A 23,930-nucleotide genomic window follows, 5' to 3' on the forward strand; every position below is an offset into this window, starting at 1 on the left:
GCGGATGTGCCGTAATGAAACCGAATGGGAAAAGGGCGACATCCTTTCAGCCTATTATTTTCACTCAACCATTCCCTCGTAATATTCGTATCTAACTCTAGAACGGGACGGACAAAAAAGTGCATCCGCAAATTTCTCTAAGAGGCTTCTGGCTGTCGTCCCTTTGTTTGGCCAAATATACGTTACCGTCGAATTTACAGAATTTCTTATTGGTCGCGCTCGTCGTTTGGCGCCGTCCACCAAAACCGTCTTTGGTTACGTTGCAGGGCCATCCAGGAGAGCATCGCGAGCTACCAGCGTTCGTGCGGCAGCGCGGAGGAGGTGGCCGGCGGGAAGGCGGCGAGGGACTACGCGCCGCCCGCGGCCAAGGCCGCCACAGGGAACGGGGGCGAGGAGGATCTGGAGGTTGCGCTGCGTCTTTCCCAGCAGGCCAAGGAGGAAGAGGACCGGCGGCGCCAGGAAGAGGAGGACACCATGGAGCGCATCCTCAGGCTCTCTATGACGGAAAAGTAGCGGGGGCCCCGCAGGAGCGTCGAAGCACAAAGAGGAAGACGAGCCCGGCGGTCGTAGACGCAACATTTTTTGGGAAATTCTCGCTCCCGGTGCTGCCGCAGCCCCCTTGCGCGCGTCTCTTCGACGGACCGGGTCGTCGAACCCCGCTGCCGCGGGCCCTGGAGCGCGTTTCCGACCGAGGCGCTTACCGTGCGTTCAAAAGTGGTCTCTCGATTTCCGCCCGACGACGTCGCGGAGATGCTGTGTTGTTGCGTGCTGCGATCTTAATGATGGCACGACAGCGGGGTGGATGCAGCAAAAGCCCGTTGCCCCGCAGGTTGCCCTGCAGCTTGACAGTCCACCAAAGCTGTGGCAGCCGATAATCGTGACATTCGACGTCGCAACGCTCCGGCTTTCGCGACGTCATTTGTTGCCGGGACCACTTTGGACGCACGAGCGAAATGGGACGCCAAACGCACCGACCGGAGATGCCTTGTGGGCACCACGCCGTCGCCTTCGTTTGCCGGGACTGCCGACCGCAGCAACGGCAACGGACGACGAGACTTAAAACTGCACGCGAAAGTGGGTTGTGGCAGCGCCGACGCCACGTTGGGTCGAGGCATTTCTTTACTCCGTCTCGAAAGTCACAAACAACTCTGAACTTTGGCCGGTCAAGTTCGAGACGCTGCACAGCCGAATTCCTCGGGGTTTCGGAGCGCTTCGTCCCTGGATCCCTTCTCGCCACGTCGGAGTTCCGACTCAACTTTCTGGAGCCACCGTTAAATCATACTTGGCAGACCTTTTTTTTTTTTTTAACGCTTGCGCGCGCCCTTCCTTTTCGAGCGACGATGATGCGGCTGTGTGTATCTTGTTGATTGCAGGTAGATGGTGGCATATCGTTACACGACCTCGGCAATCGCGTTTTTTTAGTTGTTTTTCGGCGACTTCGTGTCGCTTCTTTCTCTTTGTCTGGAAACTGCGAGCGTGCAAAGAGGCATTTCGTCCCAAAAGGGAGTGGAGGAGGCTTCGAATCCGAGCATTGTATGACTTGGGTGTTAACGAGATGCGTGCCGATTAAACTGTGCTGCTGCTTATGCGCTTTGCGCGAATGAAGTTGGTCCTTTGTAGCCCTGGCGGGTTTGTCGTGAGAGGTTAAGGGGGCTGAGGTGCTTTAACTTTTTTTGTTGTTTATTCACCCATCATCTTGAAATAGGGTTTGCTGGTATATTTTTCAGTGGCACTTTCAAATGTCCACTTAGTTTTCTTATAGCGGTACTATATCCTGAATTATCTATGAATTTGGAATTTTAATTAGGTCCTCCTTAAAGGTCTTTAGCATATAATTCTTCACAAAATAGGATTAACTTGTATGGATTTGCTATTACCAAGACAAGCTTTGTGCGGTGATGCTATTTTAAGCCTATAATTTATTTATATTGGTAAAGACATTTATGACCAAGTTGCACAAAATGGCGAGTTATATTTTTCAGACTAATGGAATGAGATTATTGTATAACAAAAAGCAAACAAGAATAGCCTCGCCGCACAAAGAATGTCTTCTTGAATGCAAATATTTAAAAAATTCTGATATATTCTGACGAATCACTACACCCAGAGCTAATTAAAATTGCAAATTTATTGATAAGTCGGAAGTACAGCACTATGAAAACTAATTGCTCATTGAAATCACCTTTGAGAAATGCATCGGTATAGTACTCAATTTCAACACAATAGATGAATAAACAAAATAAAGCTGAAAAAAGTCTGACCCCTTTTTGCTCCCTAAAGGCCGACAACCAGACTCGAGAGTCTGCAAGGCAGAATATCCTGCTCACCATGGGGGAGGAGGCAACAGGCAACGGTGGGCAGGGAAGAATCGGGGAGGGAAGGAAGCGAGGGAGAAGTGGAAAGTGCGAACTGGGGGGGGGGGTCGTCGGTCTTTAAGCAATGAGAATCTGTGTGCAACTTCTTTTTTATGGACACTGTGGTAGCAGCAGTGCGCTTTCAAACACCCATTACCAAATGACCTGGAGTGGTACCCCGTTGGATTGTTTTACCTTGTGTACCTGGAAAGGAGAGTCTCGACCCTGCAAAGTGCCCGTAGCAAGATCGTGTTGGTTTGCAGTGATGCATTTCTATATACCTAGTGCCATTGAAGACTGGCTAAATTGTGACTAGGGGAATCTGTGGGAATTTCATGCAAGAGTTGAGAGATGTTAAAAATTTAGGTGCTGGCATAGTTCAGCTAATGCGAGAAGCATATAGTAACAAATTATTGTACCTAGGCTCGAGGCCACCGTTGTGTAAGCCTTCAAAATTGGACAGATTCAGACAGATGCTGTTTACACAACCGCCATGTTGGTGGATGAAACCAGACTCCATTACTGCATGTCAACTCTGCAAGTACCATCAACCCTGCTAACCCTGCTATATGATAGCGAATTTAATGATGTACTGCTCTATGCTTGCACTTATACTGCGAAGTCTAAGTCTCTTTTCTACTCTCGTCCTTGACGTGAACATGACGACATTCAATTCTAATCGCCTGATCATTGTTGTGCAGAAGTTGCCTTTTCTCATCTGTCTGTATATGTGACAAAGCTTGCCGCAAAGGTTGGACCAAAGTAACTTGTAACAGCCCCTTTGTCAAGATGCTGCGATTCTATTATCCACGTTTTTCTATTAATCCTGTCGGGCAGTGCAGAGCAATATTGTGACTAAGTGGAGAATGAATCACTACTTCAGCTACCCTGCTTGCTTGGTTTCTTGGTTGTGGTCATCTGCCTTTTGTTTCTGAACAGTGCACTTGACAGGAACGTCTGTTGCGACAATGCCCAGTGCACTTCCAGGGACAGGGGGTCACCTTGAGAACCTGGCAGTAACATTGCCAGTTTCGTTGTTTGCAAGAGTTGGTTAATCTATTCCAGCCATAACTGCATTTGGTCACCAACCATTGAGATGAATGCTGTGGCAATTCCTAAGCAGATGTGATGACTCGGTCAACTTGGATCAAGGAATTGTAGCACTGTTTTGGTTCTTATACAATAGCATGGTTGTGGTAGTAAAAAAAAAAAAACAGTTTGTGAGTCTCCTGTGAGGAGATGCCCCGAACTGACGGGATGAAAACAGACTACGGCTTTTGTACATCTTTGACTATGTTTCACTGGAGCAGTGGCCTAGTCGATCTATGCTCGTTTTAGTTGGATTAAAACAGCAATTATATACTTTCACCTTCCATGCATATGCTTTGGATAAGTAGAAGGGCACAGGTGTACGCTTTTCAGGGTATCTGATTCATGTCTGGAGAGTTTGGTTCTCAATTTGTTGTTAGTTTTTTGTTGAGAGTATTTATATAATATTTATTAGCATGCTCGGTACCCTTCGCACAACTCTTCTAGGATTCTTTTCTTGACCCTGTGTGCATTGTCCACCTTTTGTCGTGAGCAGGTATGACTCTATGATGTAAATGCAGAGGAAGTGTTGCCAAGTGTATCGACCTGTCCGAGTCAATCCCGTACAGCCGTAAGAAATGAATGGCACAGGCTTTGTTTGGTTTTGTTGGTCATTGGCCGATGCTGTCAGGCCAAATTTATATCCGCTTTATATCTTCCTGCATATATTGTACAAATACAAATAAATGCAGATTCCGACCACACTCCCTGCGTGTATGTTTATTTGGCTGATGTGATTGGCCTCGAATGCCTCGGTGAATAATGTGGATGTGATTTCCTGCCCGTTGCAGTATACAGCAGGCAAAGGTTGGACATCCACACATTACTTCGATTGACCACAGGAAAGGCTAGAAATTGAAAGCAGTGGCCTTGGAAGCTTTGCACGAGACTACTCAGAACCAGCGTTTTCAAAGTAGTCGCCTGAACAAAGGGGCATTTTTCACTGTGCTGTGCATTTCATGGCATACTAGGTTTTGTTGTTGTTGATTTTTAATTTGAAATAAGCCAGTAGATAGAACAAGAATGTCTTGGGCAGTAACACACTACTATATCCTTGTTACTTTTCTGGTAGTTTACATGTAACGTGTTACTTTCTAAAAAAAAGGAAGCTTGTTTTCGACTCGCTGTTGGCTTACATCAGAACGGCTGGCTGGCCTCGTATAGTTCTTCCTCCTCTTCCCCTCCGCCCCCTCCCCTTCCCCTTTGCGGCAAGGCATGCAACTGGCCGCATCGTACCCTCCTATACCTAAATAAAACGTTTTAAACAACTACTTCCTAAAAATCAAATTTTATGTGGAGCGCAAGTTCGTCTGCTTCTTGCACGGCGGTTGCGGTGACGTCGGACTGCCGAACTCCGATTGGCTCCGGTTGGAAAAATGGTGGGTAGACCGCAATGCTAGCTGCCTCAAGCTCTACCCCCTGTCCATCCAATCTGAGCCCGGGGTCCTGACGTCACCGCAACCTCCGTGCAAATAGCCGATGAACTTGTGCTCTACATTACTTTTTTTGAAATGATGAAAGTAGCAACATATCACTTTTCAGTTTCTTGAGGATTAACATATCATTGAACAAGTACAATTCTAGCCGTCTCTTGTACTTTCTAAATGATGTTTTTAACATTTTGAGTGCCGTGTTTTGCCTTGATCCAACTTGTGCTTTGTGCAATAAACTGGGAAAGGCGGGGGGGAGGGGTTGGCGTTGTGGATGCCATGTCAACTGCCACCAGTTATAGACCATTCCATTTAGTGCTCTCTGGGCGGCACCATTTTGTTCGACCGCAGCGCCCTCTCCACACATCCGGGAAGTTCAGCGGGGTAAAACGAGAGAGAGGGCACGCGCCCGACTCCGCTAGCAGACGACAAACCGGGAGGTTGCCGTTCTCCATCTTTGGGCTGTATCGGTGGGCTCTACCGAACATCGAACTCTCGCTCGTGGCTGCCGTTGTGAAGTGGTTCGCGTTCTTAGAATAGTTGTGGCTACTCCAAAATCAGCCTATAGCTCTCTGTTGTTCTATTTTGCTAAATGATCAACTAGCATATCTTTTTTCTGTTACTTAAAGGGATACTTCAACGAAATTTGAAATATTCCCGTCGTGTTCAAAAATAGGTTGAATATGATCCACAATATCCGTAAATGACAATCGCACTTTGTATTTTGAGCGTGGTGGCTGTATTTTTCGTTATAAACGGCCCACTCTGGCAAGCGCTCAGAGAAGGCCCAGCGGAGACCACCTGACATCCAACGCAATCGTGACGTAGGTCGTCTCAGGACGAGCAAAGCTACGGCAAGGCTGACTTCGAGAAGACGGCCTAGTCGTTCCAGCCACCGAAGCGGCTGCTTTTGTACGAATTTTGAGTGACGGGATAATCTTCTGTAATCTTGTAGGGGGACAATAGCGACTTCTGCGACACACAAAAGGCATTCTCGGGAAGAGGGGAGTTCCTCCTGCCCCTCTTCTCTCGTCGTGGCCGGAGGCGAGACAACCTCCGTCACTAGCTGTCAAGGTTCCTAGACGGGCTTTGCAAGTGAGGCGTTAGCGACATCCACCAGGTGCTCTTTGCTAATGGTTTAATTCGTTTTAAAATTCCTTTTCATGACTTTTTTAACAAGATATTGGTATGTTCGATGTGATGCTGCTTTTTTGAACACATATAGACCAAAAAATGAGCGCCGAAATTTCATTGTAGTATCCCTTTAAATAGCAGTTGAGTCAGCCGGCAGTACTACCCTCAACTACTGCTTGTATTGCGGCAGGAGAGCATGTTTCATTTATTATTTCAGACTTCCACTCATGGTCGCTAAAGGCCTACACCATTACAAACTTTTGTATAGTAAAAAAGGTACAGCAACCGGTTTTTCTTTTCGCCAAAGAGACCGGCCAATCTGACAGTTTTCCCTATTTTTGTTTTTTATTTGCACGCAGGTAACAGCGCAATTGGACCCTGTGAGTCTTTTTATCTAGCATAGTATTACACGATAACTGGCATACCAAAATCCGCGCATCTGCGCTTGAAAGTTCCAAAATGACGCGATTTTAAACAGAGTTTGCACGCCAGCCGGACGCTAGCTACAGCCCACTCGGCGGAGCGGACGACACGCGGGGTGAGAGGGGGAGTGCATTTTTTTCTCTTTTACCCTCTCTGCTATGACCCTAATGGAGTGCGTTGAAAGTTTCTAAAACGATCCAACATTATGTGCAGCAACTGGATACTGCCAAATTGGGATTTTGCATAATGCGAGTAACGTTAGATTTGGCGGGAAATTTTGCGAAAATTTCCCGCCAAATGGGAGGAGAGGGGGAGGGTATGGAAGCTTAGGAGGGGCATATCCTTCCCTCCATACCCTCCCCCCCCCCCTCCTCCTCAAGAGCTGCGTTCTACACTCTGCGACAACTTTTCTTGGCATTTCCGGGGAGAGGAGAGCCCGCGCGGCACAGCTTTATTCAGCGCTAAAAATGGGAGAGGGAACGCGTGCCTGTACCTTTCCACTGCATTGCCAAGAAAAATACAAATTTGTAAATGTGTTTTATTTATTTTTTATTTTTAATTTTGTATTTGCCCGATCCCCCAAAGGTCAGCCTGGTGGCTCCTTTCCCCGGCCCAGTAATAATTACAGGGATGTAAAAAAAAAAAAAAAAATTGGATGTCAAAAAAAAATTTTTTTAGGCTAGGTGGCGCATGCTACCGCTCATTAAAAAGGGCATAGCCATTATCATCCATCCATCCATCCATCTTTCCGGCGGCGGCAAACGCGAATGATCGACGTGATCGACAGGGCGGGCTTGGAGCCGCTTGTTCCTCGTTTTTGCGATCTTTCTTACCCACGCCTAACCAGTTCACCTGTCATGCGTTAGGCACGCGGGAGTTCACCGAACTATGAGTTTCTCGCGCGTATTCAAAAGTTACTATTTGCACAGCAAGTTTTCGCCAGATGGACGATTCTTGGTAAGTGCGCCCGCGGACCCTAGCCCCTAGCCGCTACAACGAGCGCGCTGTCGATCTGAGTGCGTTCTTTTTTTCAGGCAGTGCCTTACGCCTCTAAAGTTATCGTCTACAACCCGAGCCCGTTTCAAGAGGTAACGGCGTTTTCCAATGCCGAGAACGTTGACCGCGTCGAGGTAAGAACGAAGTACACGTCCGCCCCAGCCGATTCAGACGACGGACTGATCCGCGGACGGATTGATCACGTGACGACATGTCCGCGGTTCGTCCGTCTTCCAGGCTCATCCAGGTCCAGATCACTACATATCACATTAGCGAATAATGGGGGCTCGTGTCAAGCCCCCCCCCCCCCCCTTCCCCCCCCCCCCCCCCCCCCCCACCCACCCCTAAACCCCGCTTCACGGCGGCCGACTATTCGCTAAAGCTGGCTAAAGTGTCATTCGATGAAAAGTCGGCGTTTGCTAAAACGCCATTCGATCAAGCGAGTGCCTTCCGGCTCATCCACACGAGGGAGACGACGAGCAGACGCCAGCGCGGACGAACCTAACTTGTTCGCCTCCCTACAGTGATGCGAAACTCGAACATCGCACTGTGGCACCGTTCTCCAAGAGAGAAATCGACGTTTGCTACTGCGATGAAGAATCGTACGCCCTGCGTACAGAGCAAGAGAGAACACCGTGATAGGCTTTGCGTGAAGCGCCACTAGCTTGGCACGACATTCTGACAGTGACACAGGCATGGTCCTGCTCAAGAAGGCTTCGGCGTTGAAGCGACAATGTTCCAGGCTCGCGGAGGGGCGTTTGGAGATACCTTCACGCACTCTGTGCTCGCTCACAACAGTGAAGTACACCACAGCCACAAGAAAGGTCTTGCTCAGTGAAAGACTGATTGGATGTACAAGGAATTAGTGCAGTGTGCTAGACGAGATTTTGATGGAAGCTTCTTGACATAGACCCGGAGGAGTACCGGAACCTGCGTCGCGTCAGCTGGGCAAAGTTTCTGCAGTTTCTTTCCCGCGTGGAACCAAGAATCGCGAGACAAAATGAACCAATGAATGCACAAAACACAATGATGCACCATTTTTGTTTTAATCGCCCCACCCAAAAAAGGCAACATTTTACTATTGCCAGACTGAACGCTTTTCAAGTCATTCTCCCGCCAAAATTCCGCAAGTGAAAAGGCGCTCAACTTTATCAGTCCTCGTGGCCGCGGACGAGGCGCGGCGGTCACGTGATACACGGTCCGCGGACGAAAATTGCAATTCGATCTGTCGTGTGAATCGGTTATTCAACGCGTGACCTTCAAGAAGATTGTGGTCCAACGTTCAGAACAGGCCGTCGAGCCCATTCGTCGAATAGTCCAATTCATCGTAGAGAAACTCGTCGAAGGAAAACTCGTTGCAGAGGCTAACTGGTTGCCACTTTTTTAATGCCAAAATATGTAATATTTTTTTACAGAATTTTTAAGAGCAAAGCTATACACATGACGTCGTGCGACTCGACCGGAAATGGCTGTACGCACGACGCGGAGAGCTCATTCCGTTTGGGTCACCCTTTTCGGACGGCCTGTGTATCAGTGGGAAGCGTGTTAACCCACCCCCCCCACCTGCGATCATGCCGCTTTGCAGCGACAGGCTTTGGCTGCTCATTACAAAACTATTCACCCACTTAACGCCCTCCAAACATGTTGCTTTGCGGCGTCCAGCCGACAGCCCAAACCCTGCTATTCCCTAAAAAGAAAGTGCCTACACTCTGAATTGAATCTGGGTCTGCTGCGTATGAAGCTGACACCTTCCCACTAAGCTACGTTACAGCTCGAGAAGCTCGTTTTGACAATCCGTTTTATACGAGACCCAAAACGTTTCGCGTCGTGCGTATAGCCATTTCCTGTCGACGTGCATAACATCGTTCGTATAGCTTTACTTGTATTTTAAAGCAAATACTGCGCTATATAGTTATCCGTAAAAATCACCGCATGAATTGACCTCCAGTGTGCTTTTTCTTGTCAAAGATAACAACTTCACTACGTCGTGCGTATCACCGGGGCGCGTGTTAACCCACCTGGCCCACCCGTTCACGCCGCTTCACAGCGAGTCTGCAGCGGCTCATTACAAAAAGTAAGAAAGAAAATGAACAAAAGGACAATCCTGAGACAACGCATTTTTTAACTTGTCTCAACGTTCTTTCTTGTCTTTGCCCTCCTGTGATTTTTTTTTCTTTGTTTTGTAATTTAACAAGGGCGCTGTGCTTAGTCCAGACACAGATAAAAATTTAAGTAAAAAAGGTGAGAAACCACGAAACTTTACCTCGAACCGTCATTCGACTTGTTTGTTGAATTGCCCTTCAACAGATTGCCCCTTGCGACTAGTTGCCCTTCGACGAATAGACCATTTACGTGTTGGTCATTGACCAGTCGGCTTTCGACGAGTTGGCCGGATCCCGCCATCAAGAGGGTCGATTGTCCTTTACCAAAAGTTTGCTTTTTCAGTGGTCCCCAGATTCCATCTTGCTGATGTGCGTGTCGTTGAAACGCAAGTTCCTTCAGGTAGGTTCAGTGTGGTACCTCATCCCTCTAAAGAAAACAGGGACTGAATTTATTCATGAAAACAAGACAAATCCAGCAGTTAGTATGAAGTCTGCCAAAATTCCAGCATATTGACTGCAATGATGATCTCGGCAGTCGATTGGTCTGAGCATTAGAAAGCTCCGGTTCGTTTACTGTTTTTGTTTATATATCCCGCAGATGATCTTACTTTTTAAATAAATTTATATTGTGGTGGTCATATAACTGGTTCTAATTCTCCTATAATTTTATTATATTGCTATGACGTGCACCCATTTATTTATTGGTAATACATGGCTTGCATTGATGTCATATTAGCCGCCATTGCACCGCACCATGCTCCTGCACCTGTACCTTCTGCAACATACGTTTGGCACCATCGAATTGGTTCTTGGCAAAGCTTGCCGAGAAGAGCAAATTTGATGGTGCCAAATGTATGCTACGGGCACAGGAGCACGAGACGGAGAAACGGCGGCTGGTACGATGCCATGACATCACGTGCGAGGCATGTATTGACTGCCCTGCCCTAACGACTGGCAGGTTTGGTCACTGGAAGATCCGCAGTGGAAATGCAAGATCTCCGAAGGGCCTTTTGGGATTACCGGAGCCTACTGGAGCCCAGACAGTCGCCACATTTTGACGGTTGCAGACTTCCAGGTGAAAATGCCGCCTCAGTCTAGGAAATTTGGGCCGTCCTGCATTCTTACGTTGGAACCATTTTACCCTTCCAGATTCGCATAACTATATGGTCTCTCATTGACAAATCGGTGCATTACCTGGAGCATGCCAAACTACCTTTACCCTGCCTTTCGTTTAGTTCGTATGGCAGACTGCTTGCTGTTGCCGAGCGAAGAGACTCGAAAGACTATGTCAGCATCGTCACCTGCGACACATGGAGCCTCGCAACGGTACGTGTGCCCTCTATACGTAAGGACCGGTCAAAGCTGGTGTCAAGAATGAGTACTTCACTTATGGTGACCACCATTGCCCCTCCTAGCTTCAGTTCGAACAATGCAGTGTCTGCAACAGATCACAACCAACCACGAGGGACATCAGGATCTAAGGATTAACTCCCGTAAACAGATTAAGACAAATTAAAAATGAAAGCTGGCTTTCTTTGAAGGAAACTCGAGGCATAGTTAGAGAAGATTCGCTATAACCCTTTGGGGTCCAACACAGATGATGTCTTGGTTTACAAGCGGACTACCATCTTGTACATATGGTTTTGCTCCAGCACCTCAAAGTCACAATCTAGTTCTATGCGGAGCGCAAATGCACCTGCTTCTTGCACAGGGTCACGATGATATCAGAACGCCGAGCTCTTACTGGCCGATTGAAAAAAGTAGTGGGTAGACCTCAAAGCATCTAGCATTGAGGTCTACCCACTATCCTCTCAATCAAAGCCAATCAGAGCTCAATGTTGTTCTGACGTAGCCGCAACTCCTGCGCAAGAAACAGACGACTTGCTCTCCGCATTCTACATTTGTAACTGGGACTTTCTCTCAGGTTCATTTTTTTTTTCCTGGTTCTGGGAACAAAATGAACGCTTTGCCAGGAAACTCTACTTCTCCGACTTAATTTCAATATAATATATTCTCTTTCACTGTCTCAGTAATATTAGGCTCGTTCAATTTACCTACACCTCCTGCACCAGCAACATTTGGTGCACACCGCTTTATTCGATTTACGAGAGCAGCGTACCTTATAACAAATACCGGAAGCCCATTGCCCTGCATTGTTCTGCACAAGCGTAGCAAGTGAATTGAATGAGCCCACTATCTGATTGACTTCTACACTGTTTGCTTACATTAGCTTTCATAGCTGCCTAACTAATGCACTAAGAGAAAAGCTATCTTTCTTTCAGAATTTTGTTGTCGGCACGGAGGACTTGGCTGGGGTTTCGTGGGCTCCCAATGCTGACATTTTCTGCGTTTGGGAGAATCCAACTGTCGCTGTAGGTCTTCCGCAAATCACTCGCTAGTAGAGTTGACCGCAGATTGAGATTAAACATTGTGCGTTAATGCCCGTGTGACTTTTGCAAATTTCAGTTCCGACTGCTGCTGTATAGCAGCGAAGGCCTCAAGCTCGCCTCTTACAGTCTCGAAGACGAACTGGTCGGCATCAAGTCATTTTCTTGGTCCAGCTGTGGACAGATTGTGTTGTTGGAAGACCACAACGACAAGGTCACTCGAGAGTTTTTATCTTGGTTCTACTTTTCTCGTGCCACCGACTGAAATAACCTTTCTGATCTTATTAATGCGGAATTACATTGTTGTGGTAGCCAACTCAGATTTTGTGTTAGTCTGTGGTGCGTGTGACATGTTACGTGACCCACAATGCGAAGTCGTGGTGTCACGCAATATACCGGCATCATCAACGTCATTGTGTCTAAATATTGGCTGTCAAATCGCAGTGCAATGTAACCACGTCATGCGGCACGAGGCATGCGTCACATTGCCACACGATATTGTGCCACGTCGCACGACCATGTCACGTGGCATTGTGCTACATTGCGCCGTGTGACGCGACGTCGTGCGATCCGACAATAATAAAAGTAATGAAAACTTGCCGTTTCTCGTACATTCGTTTTTACGTACAAAGATTTGGTCGATAGATGGAAATGCTGTTGCCACTTTTTTGACAGTTGATACTTCTGGAGACGGTCACATGGAGTCAAATATGGGAACACAGCTTGCCCGACGTCATGGCAGACGACTCTGTTGTAAGGTCACCCGTTGCATTTGTTTGGTATGGCCTGCACGAAATCACTTTATCGAGCTTTATTTTATTTTATCCAGGCGGTTCACCGAGAGATAAAACAAAAACAGAAACTGGATCAGAGGCCAAGCAGTATGAAGGCCCAATGTGAGTAATGACGTGGAATTTCCTTCTTTTGGTGACTCTGGGCGTTTTAGAGCGCAGCTCTTAAGCGCTTGTCTCCGCGTATAGCGTCGTCGTCGTCACCGTCGGCGTAACTCCGCTAAATATAGCGGTAAAACTGATGTCGCATGACCTTAGGAGGAGGGGGGGGGGGTGTAACATGACTTTGGGGGGGGGTGACCTCAGGGGGGGTCACATGACCTCACGGTTACGGCAACGCCGCTCAAGCTGGAAACGGGCGACTAAGAGCTGCTCTCTAAAGCTTAATTTGTTCATGGGTGACGCGACACGAAGTCATGCGACGTCATTTTCCCCGCTATATTTAACAGGGAAACTGAATTGGTGTGTCAGTCACGTGGCATGAATTTTCCAGCTAAATTTAGCGGGACAAGTGTGGGAAAGGAGAGGGTATGGAGGAGGATGAGGGTACTCAGGACGAGGAAGAGAGGGTCCTCCCCTCCTCCTCCTGCATATCCTCCCATCACAATATATCTCAAAATCAATATATTTATTTATTTATTTATTCAAGTACCTTAAACGCCCATTGCTTGGCGTTACAAGAGCTGCACTCTAATTTCGCATTACAGATTTGTAAATGTCTCAATTTTTTAATGTGACTTTTTAAAACTCGCATTTAATTTGGCATGCTCCTTTCAGACAAGTTGCTGTCGGAGTTGCCAGTGCGTCTGTCAAAGCTCACCGACCAGACTAGTACCGGAAGTCTGCAAATAATGAGCAGACCAACTTTTGCCAAAATCAGCTCCAGCGGCGCCTACATTGCACGCACAAGTGGCAAGTCTCGATTTTATTGGTTTTATTTTGTGCTGCATACTCCACAGAAGGCATATTACATTGTAGGTACTGTAAGGTAATTGTGAAGTACTATGTACGAGATAAAGTAGTTCGTACAACAATTTACCTACCATGCTCCTGCCTAGCCTCTGAACTTGTCTCATGGTTGTGGGAGCAATCTTTTTAGCAGGCGAGATGTTTGTTATATATGTAGCAGTCTTGCCAGTCATTCGTAAAATACATTATTTGTTCGGAATACTCAATCTTAAATGTGCAGAATTCGTAAGCTTCACACTTGCCAAATCTAATGTCCACAGCCCACCACGAACCAAAAATTCAGACTATCATCAGTGACAGGCTAAAAGCTCAAGGTCAAACAACGAGCCAGCAGCCGCTGGTGTGCGCAAGCACACGCAACAAAATTAATGTCATATTCCTCCGTTCACGCTTAAGATGTCAGGGAAATGTATGGGCTCCGGGGAAGAGGAGAATAAAGACAGGCTTTTCATCTCCATAGTGGGGTCTGGTGTAAGAGGTAGGCAATTAACTGGTCTAACAAGCACATAGCTTTCACTTGTGGAGATGAAAAGCCTGTCTTTGTTCTCCTTTGGCCCAGAGCCCATACATTTCACTGTCATCTTAAGCATAATAGAGGACTATGACGTCAATTTCGTTGCGCGAGCTCGCGCACACCGGCGGCTGCTGGCTTGTGGAAGAAAGATTGTGCGCCACTTGTTATGGACAGTGAAATGTTTGGTTCGGTATCCCTTTAACCTGTCACTGACTAAAGTACTCCAAAATTTAAAAACATATGTGAAACATACTTTCTTGCGCTGTTTTGCTAATTTTTGTCTCACTTTTGTGGGCCTTTTTTTTGTTTTTTAACAGCAACTTTTCCGAGCGTTGTTTATGTTCTCGACGTCAAGAACTTGGCACTTGTTGCAGTCTTGATCCACTCCAATGCAGTCAGCTGTAAGTATGTGTTCACCACATCAACACTCCTTGCACCTGTGGTAGATGCGTTCTTGGTTATGTGGACTCGCGTCTTACTCCATCTCTATAACATCTGTGTGCAGGGATCTCGTGGGACCATCTGTCGGACAGCCTCGCGATTTGCACCGGGTCCAAACACCTCCACTTATGGTCCCCTTCGAGCTGCACTATATTGGACGTTCCCTTCAAAGGCACGTCTTCCCCAATTTCTCGTCCTCAACAATTGACGCCAGCGGGAAGTTCACAAATCCTGGCATTGGGGTTTTATTGGGGACTGGTTGGCATAAGCATTTTAGGGTCTATTCTGAACTATTGCTTTGAACTCTCTTCGGTTTTGGTTTTGTGTCCGTCTGTTCCACAGCGCGTTTAAATTTTCTTTACGTGTGTTGTTATGCCGCTGTAGTTGAAAGGGTGGCATGGCCTCGTCAGGTATTTATTACCTTTCACCACGTCTTTTAAGACAATGTGTCGTCTGGAATAAATTGTCTCGTACATACGTATCATGAAACTGGTAAGCCAGAGGTGTACAATCTTTCCATGAGCCTGGTGGTATAACTTTCCATTTAATTTGTAGTAAATACCTAAATTTGTTTGCTGTAAATTATTTTTTGTTTTCCAGAAGCGTAGAAAAATGTATGGCAAATTACTAGGCAATTGTTTTGCATACGTGAACTGTTCTAGTAACACAAAACGTTTATATCACTGTTTAGCAGCACGTCTAGCCTGTTCAGCCAGACGGCTACGTTCACAGCACTCTTCTTCGGATAATTTAAAGTCTGGCATGTGTGCACTTACAATGATAAACCTCGCCTACCTTTCCTCCTCACTCCACCCCAGTGTTGCCGAATCGTGGGAAATTTCTTACATTGTGGGAAAAAGCATGACAGCTAGGAAAAAAGGGAAACCAGAATTTAAACACATGTAAAACGTGGGAAATATTTTTGAATAAAGAAACTAACCCGAAATTTCGTAATTTCCTTATCTACATCGAACTAGAGAAAGGGAGTGGCACTAGCTACTCAGACAGTTTGCTGTCTTGAAGAGCCAATCTAATTCATCACGACTTACATCATGTAAGTGCTGCAAGCCTGCCGGTACAGTACTGCCGCTTCGCGCGCTTTCCTTGCCGCTAGCTACGCACACACGTCCTCTGTCAGTGCGATACATCATGGATCGCACAGCGGGTGTGGTTCCTTTCACATCACAAAAGCGAGCAGGCGATTTCAGTTTAGTTTAGTTAATAGCCCTCTTGCCTTCATTTAGTTCCCCGGGTTCATTCAACCAATGTATACTGCGGAAAAGAAGGGGGGGGGGGGGGGGGGGGGACCAGTTTGCCGAATGTCAACATCTACATTTCGTAATTTATGCGATGCAAACTTCTACAAAACAAAAACATAGCGAGGCGTTGCTGCATTTAAATATACTTGGCGTCATGCGTGTCCTAAAAACGACTTCTGTCACCAAAATGGTGTTGTGGGAAAAGAAAAGGGAATTTTCGCCGCTCGGCGAGGGAAAAACCGAAGTGGCAGCGCGGCAACACTGCTCCACCCCCGGTCCCACAACCTCCCCGTCAACCAATCAGTGTCCAGCCTCGCAGCCACGCTTTTATCCAGGCATCTTGAGGTAAACTCAAAACTGCGCAACTGGACAACAATGAAGAACAAGAACAGACGGGACTCAGCGCCGAGTCCCGTCTGTTCTTGTTCTTCGTCCTTGTTCAGTTGCACTGTTTTTACCTCAAGATGTCAGATCACTAACTAGCCCAAACAAACCTTTAGCCAATCTTATCCAGCTTCACAAAATGCCGAACACCTAACCAAAGAATGTTTCTTGTTAAAAGGCAGGAAAGTTTGAAATTTAACCTGATTACGTGACCTGGCTTCATAGTGACTCGAAACACTACCGTAATACTTACTTAAAGAGAGAGAGCAGAAAGTGCCTTGCAATTCCCACAGTTCAAATCTTGAATTTTAAGAAGAAACTAGATTTGTGCGAAAAGAAAGATGATTTTCATCTTACAGTGGAACGCAAAAATACTTCCCTTCTTCATTTACCTACTTTCTTCATGTTGAATTGCCAAAAACTGTTTGGTTCTAATTTATGGTCATTTCCTTTTTGTGTAGGTATGTGCCAAGAACCTCTCAAAATTAGTGGCATTTTGCTGAAGAAAAAAAGAAGAATCCACGCACTAAAAGTGATAGATGCATGTATGCCTGTAGCACCACAGTAAATTGACTAAAGCTCCATTGCGGTCTTCGACATAATAATTCCCACTTTATGCCAGTTTTTTTTATGTCGAAACAACAGTTAGCTCTTTGATAACTTGAGATTAATGAAGAGTAAGAGCGCAGAACCCCAGTGCATGTCACCCTTGTTTTCCGCGCCCTTTAGCCAGTTACTTGATGATCCATCTCCAAGTCCTCCGTGGTAGATTCGTATGATACAATTTGCACCTTTTCCTCCAGCTTTACTCGCACATTTTTCTTCGTTAGGATCATTTCCAGTCAAGTCGTGTCAGTGGAACCCACAGAAGAGCTGCCTCGTGATCCATAGCGAGGAAATGGCGGTGCTGTGCACTCCAGTTTGAAGAAAGCTGTCCACCTAGCATCATCCATTCACTGTTGTGCGAGTCTGCATTTGTATTAAAGTATTTGACCCATACCCATAGCATGCCATTAAAAACATGGTCTCACCAAACCCTGCATGGTCGAGTGCCACTGCATAAAAGTTTTGACTACATTCTTTGCGTGGTAGAGCCGGAGAAGTATGGTATGGCTGGCGACAGGTGAAGAATGTGGCAGACGCCCCACCTCGAGTGCGAGCTTTCTGCCTCTGACACTAAAGCGTACACACATGCAAAGCCGAGAGGAAGTCAGCACCCACATGCTGGAGGGAAAGCTTCTACTGCATTCTTAACCAATGCTTAAATGTTTGTCTTTGACCAATGTCACTCATACCCAATATACTTTTGTATGTTTTATGTCTGTAATCGAGTGAGTGCCTGTTTTGTGAGACGTTTATGCAATAGGAAGTTGTAGATGGAAAACGAACTAGCCCAAGCTGCAGTGTTCACGAACAATATATTTGCCTCATACCTAATTTAGTGGAAAAGAACAAATTGATTTGTGCATTAATCTTACCTGCCCATTCTCTAGTGCAATTTTAACAGGTGGAGGTGTGCTAAAGAAAGGTTATGACAGGTAATGGACCTCTTGGCGAATATGTGCTGCCACCTAGACACGCGACTGGGTTCGAGGCTAATTGGCCAGAAAACAACGCGCGCGCAAGGCCTCTCCCGCCCGTTCCACACCGAAAACGTCGGCTACATCCTGTTCACCCATTGAGGCACTGTGACCTAGATACGGCTCCCTCGAACTCGCCTTTGTCCCCATCGTGCGTAATCTTTCGCCCCGAAGTCGAGACAACGAAACCATCTTCCCTCTCTGCTTGGCCAGAAGGAAGAGAGAGGGGGTACTTGAACCATTTACTCTCAAACCGATGTTTCTACAAAAGGTCCATTAACAGGCTATTAGCTTGATGTACCCTGAAGACTGGTTCAGACACTTGAGCGAGTGCCCTCCCATCCTATGCAACTTTCTATCACAATGCACTTGAAATGATCCTGACAATGTTATAAGTAGGCTGTATACTTTCCGGTTTTAACCGAAAAATATTTGCCGGTTTCGAAAATACAAAATCGGGTTAACCGGAAAAACACTGTTTTTTTATGTTTTCGAACAAGCACTGTTTTTTTCACCGAAAAAGTCCTGTATATTTCCCAGTTTTAACTGAAAAACACTAATAAACATCCGCCGGTGACGCCAATAAAAATTGTTCAAAACAAAAAAAACACAGATTTCTAAATATTTTTTTTTCCAGCCATGTTTTTTTGTTTTTTTTTTTTTCCACTGAAAAAGTTCTACACAAACGTTATCTTACCCGGAATCACGCACTTTCCTTGCCTTTCTTGTGACCTACGTTGTCTTGGACTCTTGGAGGACAGTAGCTTTGTCCCCCTGTTCTCCACGGTCAGGGGTCCTCCAGGGCCGCCGAGCTCGAAGATCCCTATCAGTGGCCCGAGAGGCCAGTCACAGCTGGCCAGTACTGTCCCAAGCCTCACGTTTTTGGGGCTTCCATGTCCAGCGCAAATTTTGAGCGAGCATTCTCGAAATTGCGCGTAGTCAACAGGAAGGAACAAGCGTCGGTGGCAGCCTAGGAATGTGTGCATGCATATAGTACATTATTCAGGTGTGAAAGAGATTGCATAAAAGATGAAAATAAATTTTGGACTGTTTTTCATCTTCAGTGATAGTTTACATTCGCAATCCCCCCCCCCTACTCACCGTTTTTAGCGTCTGGACAAGAGAATTCACCAAAAAGCACCGACATTGGTGAAATAAATAAACATCCGCCGATTTTTGCCATAAATAAACACCGGAAAGTATACACCCTAGTTATAAGTAGGGTTCCGTGTTTCCGGAGTTTATTTTTCTTAAACTCTGAGGGTGTTTTTCGGAATTCCTTTTTGCTAAATTATGTATTCTCTAAAATTCTGACTAATTTTTTGCTGTGCTCCCCATTTCACAAAATTCAAAGTATAAATAAATAATATCTGTGACAAAAACATGCAATAAAAGAAAAAGAAAGCCGTTTACAACTCCCTGTAATGCCGGATTAGAGCGCAGCTCTTGAGGAGGAGGAGGGGAAGGGTACTGAGGGGAAGGTATAAACCTTTTTCACAAGGGTGCCGCCATCTTGAAATATTGTCACTTCCAGTATGCGCGAAAACATTGTTTTGCCATCTCCACGCCATTAGAATGCATTTAGGAGATAAGCGTAACCGTCACCCATTCTCGTTTTGTCTCCCCTCTATTTTTTTACAATTTGCAGGTTGAAATGTTTTAATATTTTTCGTCGCCCATACCGGACATGCCTACTTGGCGGTCGGGGGCAAGAGTAAGCGGAAAAGGTATATATCCTTCCTCCCTCCTCCTCACCCCCTCACCCTGTGCGGCATTGCCGCCCCCTCACGATGGTCCTGTGACCTCAAGGGGGCCACGTGACCCCTATGAGGTCAGATGATGACGTCATGAGTGACGTCAGTGACGATGCCGATCACGTCATCAGTGACGCATGACGATGCGGATGCCGATGACGTCATCAGGGACGACGCGGATGCCGATGACGTCATCAGTGACGTCACGCATTCCATAATGCACCGCGCGGTTATGCCGACGCCGACCAAGCCGGAAACGGGCGCCTAAGAGCTGCGCTCCAAAATGCCTGTACCGAACGATAATACCTCAGCTGGAATTGTCAATGATGCCCTAGCTACTGATATGAACTGCCCCTCGACAAAACATACAAGCGAGTGTCACTTGAATAAACGTCAATATTTTGAAGCCACTAAAGCCTGAAGCCCTGAAAATAATTGCTGGCAAGTAGAAAAACCTCCGCTGTGCCCCCCCCCCCCCCCCCCTTTTACCTCATATGAAATGCACAGGTTCATAGCTTTTGCACACGTTCAAACTGAAAGAGTAGTTTGTCATGACTAGGGCTGGACAATTGATAGATTAACCTACCGATTAATTGACTAGTTACTTAATCGCAATAATTTTAACCGTCTGTAAAGTTTTGACAAACCAAAATGAAAGCTTTCACCACGCAAGCATGGATGAGTACACCTGTATGAAGGGCAAACTTTCAGCAAAGTGTTAACCTAAAGTGAACTGTAGGGCGAGATTTGTAACTCCAGACAAGTTCAGAAGGTTACACACGTCCCAGCCATTTCAATACCGTGTGACTGTCCGTTTAGTTCAGCAGAGACTTTCGTGAAAAATCAAAGGATGTCCCTCTTGCAGGATAATATCAACGAACTTCTTTGCCTCATGGAGCCGAAATAATAATCAGTGATTGTGAGTGTCTTTGAACTGTTCACAGCAGTACATTCAGGTTATTCATAATCGAAGTTCTCCATTGTGCCGTTTCCCACATCATTTGCAAAAAAAAAAAGAAAAAAAATTAAAGTATTATAATTGGAAATAAACGAGACCGATTAATTAATCGATTAAAGCAGGGGTTCTCAAACTGGGTTCCGGGGAACACAGGGGCTCCACGAGCTGGTCTCATGGGTTCCGCAAACACCCAAATTGCAACCCTCCCTCCCCCACCCCCCCCCCCCATGCCGCAGGCTGCGCGGCAGGACCGTGCAAAGCACCTTCATCTCACTTTCTACCGACATTGCGATTGATATGGTGGGGATATATGGGAAGCAACTCAAGCAAAATTGCCTACAATTGTGCACTTGTTGCTTCTCGGTCGGCAAATATGAAAAGAGGGGGGGGGGGGGGGGGTTCCGCGGCAGTTTTTGAGGCTTCCTGGGGTTCCGTAAGGCCAAAACGTTTGAGAACACCTGGATTAAAGAATGGCGATTAATCGGTTTAAAAATTTTAATCGACGCCCAGCCCTAGTCGTGACCCGGAAGTAATGACGTTCGTCCTGAACGAACTTGGGCGACGTGGACGGTAAACTCACTTGAGTCAATAGTCCCGAGATTTTAAGACACTGATGTGCCCCATCCTCGGGATCACGGACACTGTGCTTTGACCAAACTTATTCGTTGAAGCTTGGTCTCCTAACGAAACATTGGCACTCCAATCCGAGTTTTACCAGAAGGTTCCTCTTTATGTTCTTCTGCCACAGCTTTGCTTCCCTTGGTGTCTTGTTCAAACTATTGATAGGATGCATTTTTTTTTTGTGTTTGTGTGTCACTGACTATAGTCATATGTTGATCCACGACCTCGAAGATTTTTTTTTTCACGCACTGGCTGCACTCCTTAGGCTGTTGCATTCGCCGGTACAGACTGCTACTGTGGGATGCCTGGTGGCATTGGCAACCAAACCAAATGATACAAAGAAATAACCGCGAATTATCACCATTATCATCGGTCTACAGAACTTAGGAGCAGCGCAAAATGTGCTCCCCGCATCTCCCAGCCTCTTGCTGCAGCACGCAGACTTCGGCAAGGTAGAAGTTGATAGAAATTCGAAGGTTCATCTTTTCAAAGCACGAAAGGTTGTGGGTGGGTGTCCACTTTAGCCACCACCCAAACAGTCCCCGCCTCGACTGCGCCAAAGGAAATTGCACGATGCAAGGTATGAAGGATCTACTGTCTCACAGTTGGACAATCTGAAGGCAGTGCCTTGTCCTTTACACTTCCGTCGCCAACCATCCGTGTGCTCGCTGTCTGAGCTCTGCCCAGTGCTGTTCTTTTCTTCTCACTTGTCCCAGACATTGAATTCCAGCTGACAATGACTCTTACTGCCACGTGCCGCCTGCTCTATCCTCGTAATGCCAATGATGTTGTGGACGACCACCTCCCACAGCTAGCGACTCGCCACTGGCTGCATTGAACCCGGAGGCTTCCCGCCTCTAGGCTTTGCTTTCTGGCAAACTGGGCACGTACGAGCGTACCGGAATATGTCCGCCCTCATCTCCGGCCAGGTCGCGGCACGGCATAACATATAAGTAGTCTCGCTGCCACTACCATGACTAGCCGAAGCGGAGTCGTGAAAGCATCCGATACACCCTTTCCATAGCCTGCTGGGACTCACAACCTTGAAGGGAGAGTCGTCCTTCTGCTCTTCGTCGATCGTTGGGATGATGCGAAGTGACAAACCATCTAGGCCCAGCAGATACGAATCGCAGTGCCCGTCAACTCGCCCGCCAGCGCTCCCCGCGCAAACTGCAACCTCCGCAACCTTTCCCACACCCGCTGACAAACTCGTCCGCCAGCGCTCCCTGTGCAAACTGCAACCTCCGCAACCTTTCCCACACCCACTGACAAACTCGTCCGCCAGCGCTCCCCGTGCGAACTGCAACCTCCGCAACCTTTCCCACACCCGCTGACAAACTCGTCCGTCAGCACTTCTGGTGTCAGCTGCTCTTCCCGCAATCTTTCCGACGCCCGCCGACAAAAACCCATCTGCTCCTTGGGCCTTGACAAGCCCTTTCTTGCTCACCACTTCACCCCAAAAAGTCACGATACCCTGCTCTCTCGTGCAGCGTCCTAATACCGCTACGATACCCAATCTAGGAGTTTGCGACCTGTCCTGTCCAGCAGCCGGGCTCCAACGTGTCCTCGGCTGGCGGAGGGGGGCTATGCATGCGTCCAGGTGCTGTAAGAAATCATAGATTGATTTCTCATCGGGGTCTCCCGATTAAATCGACGTCGGGACGTTCCACCACGGTCGGGCACACACGTAGGCCCAGCACTCCCAACACCTGCGAAAGCGTCTCGAACACAACCATCGTGGCTCGCACGAACTCACCAACGTCTTCCATGTCTGCTATTGGAGCTGGAGTCCCAGGCTCAGACAGCGTTCAAGAGCCCACGACTCCGCTCACCGAGCCTCGCTAGAACAAAGCGTCCCTATTCGCAGCTACGCTCAACCTCGTATTGACGGGCACAAGATGTAGAACAAATGCCCCCTACGTTGTTTTCAAACTGTGTATCTAGTTTCAGTGGAAAAAAAAACAATGGTAAGGCAAGTCAAACTGTAGATTCGCACCAAATCTTGCATTCTAAGGTATTGCCCCACGAAACAGTGCAAAGACCGGAGCAGCAAATAAGAATTATGAGTCAACAGAGGCGATTCAGTTTCCATTTCTGGTTTGGTTCCACGCACTGTAAGCGGAGATCTGGAGAACCGGCTCGGCTCGCTCTCTCCGCAGGGCAGCCAAGGCCGGAACGAAGGGAAAAATCTCGGAGGCCACGGTCGATCAGAACCGCTGACTAGCAGACTTTCGGTGCCGACACGTTTCCTCATAGTAAGCAGCCACGAGCTGTTGCAATGCATTAGGCGATGCTCAAATGCAAATGTGCACGCCAGCTGCGAGAGCACCCACTGCTTTTCGAGATCTGTGCACAGGGTGTCTCAAGGAACTGACTAGACTAAGGCACCTTACCCACCTTTCTTCTTTACTCCCATCTATAAATGTCGAAATCAAAGCACACAACAGTCAAATTTCCATCGGACTCTCCTTGCTCCTTAAAAATACAACTCAAGTGTAGGTTTCTTAACAAACCTGCACACTTGCTGTAAGAGTTCCTGCATATAACAAAACTGGTAGTGTAATGTTGATTAAAAGCTGGTTCGGTTTTCAGCGAGTCTTGTTCAAAATGTACAGCTTGCAAAAATACTGAAAACAATGATAGAAACAACCGGAACGCTGTTTCACCGATCATTCCATTATTTGCTTTTGTACCCATCGTGCCCAAAAGTCCACGGAAGAGGCTTCTCCCCTCTCCCACCAATG

General features: G+C 47.0%; 2 protein-coding genes across 4 annotated transcripts in view; both read left to right on the top strand.

Moving 5' to 3' along the window:
• LOC8034751 (ankyrin repeat domain-containing protein 13D) overlaps window positions 1-4,147 on the top strand; it is a 67,622-nt gene extending 63,475 nt beyond the window's left edge. Inside the window, exons 15-16 of one of the 3 annotated variants that reach the window (XM_029986986.4) lie at window positions 267-339; window positions 430-4,147. In XM_029986986.4, coding sequence (XP_029842846.1) covers window positions 267-339; window positions 430-513 — 157 coding nt within the window. In that variant the 3' untranslated portion in view covers window positions 514-4,147. Of the gene's footprint in view, window positions 1-266 lie in introns of all 3 variants that reach the window. The other 2 variants (XR_003919584.4, XM_029986985.4) reach the window with 2 other exon arrangements.
• A 3,039-nt stretch (window positions 4,148-7,186) lies between these two features.
• Window positions 7,187-17,296, top strand: LOC8034750 (WD repeat-containing protein WRAP73). The gene is made up of 13 exons (XM_029987009.4): window positions 7,187-7,387; window positions 7,465-7,560; window positions 9,872-9,928; window positions 10,487-10,603; window positions 10,678-10,854; window positions 11,811-11,900; window positions 11,995-12,129; window positions 12,591-12,668; window positions 12,745-12,811; window positions 13,484-13,618; window positions 14,507-14,590; window positions 14,695-14,802; window positions 17,104-17,296. The coding sequence occupies exons 1-13, from the start codon at window positions 7,319-7,321 to the stop codon at window positions 17,196-17,198; spliced, it is 1,308 nt and encodes a 435-aa protein (XP_029842869.3). The 5' UTR covers window positions 7,187-7,318; the 3' UTR covers window positions 17,199-17,296.
• Window positions 17,297-23,930: the final 6,634 nt, after the last annotated feature.

The sequence above is a fragment of the Ixodes scapularis genome, unplaced genomic scaffold (assembly GCF_016920785.2).
Source record: "Ixodes scapularis isolate PalLabHiFi unplaced genomic scaffold, ASM1692078v2 PGA_scaffold1__304_contigs__length_218370807, whole genome shotgun sequence".
Taxonomy (NCBI): domain Eukaryota; kingdom Metazoa; phylum Arthropoda; class Arachnida; order Ixodida; family Ixodidae; genus Ixodes; species Ixodes scapularis.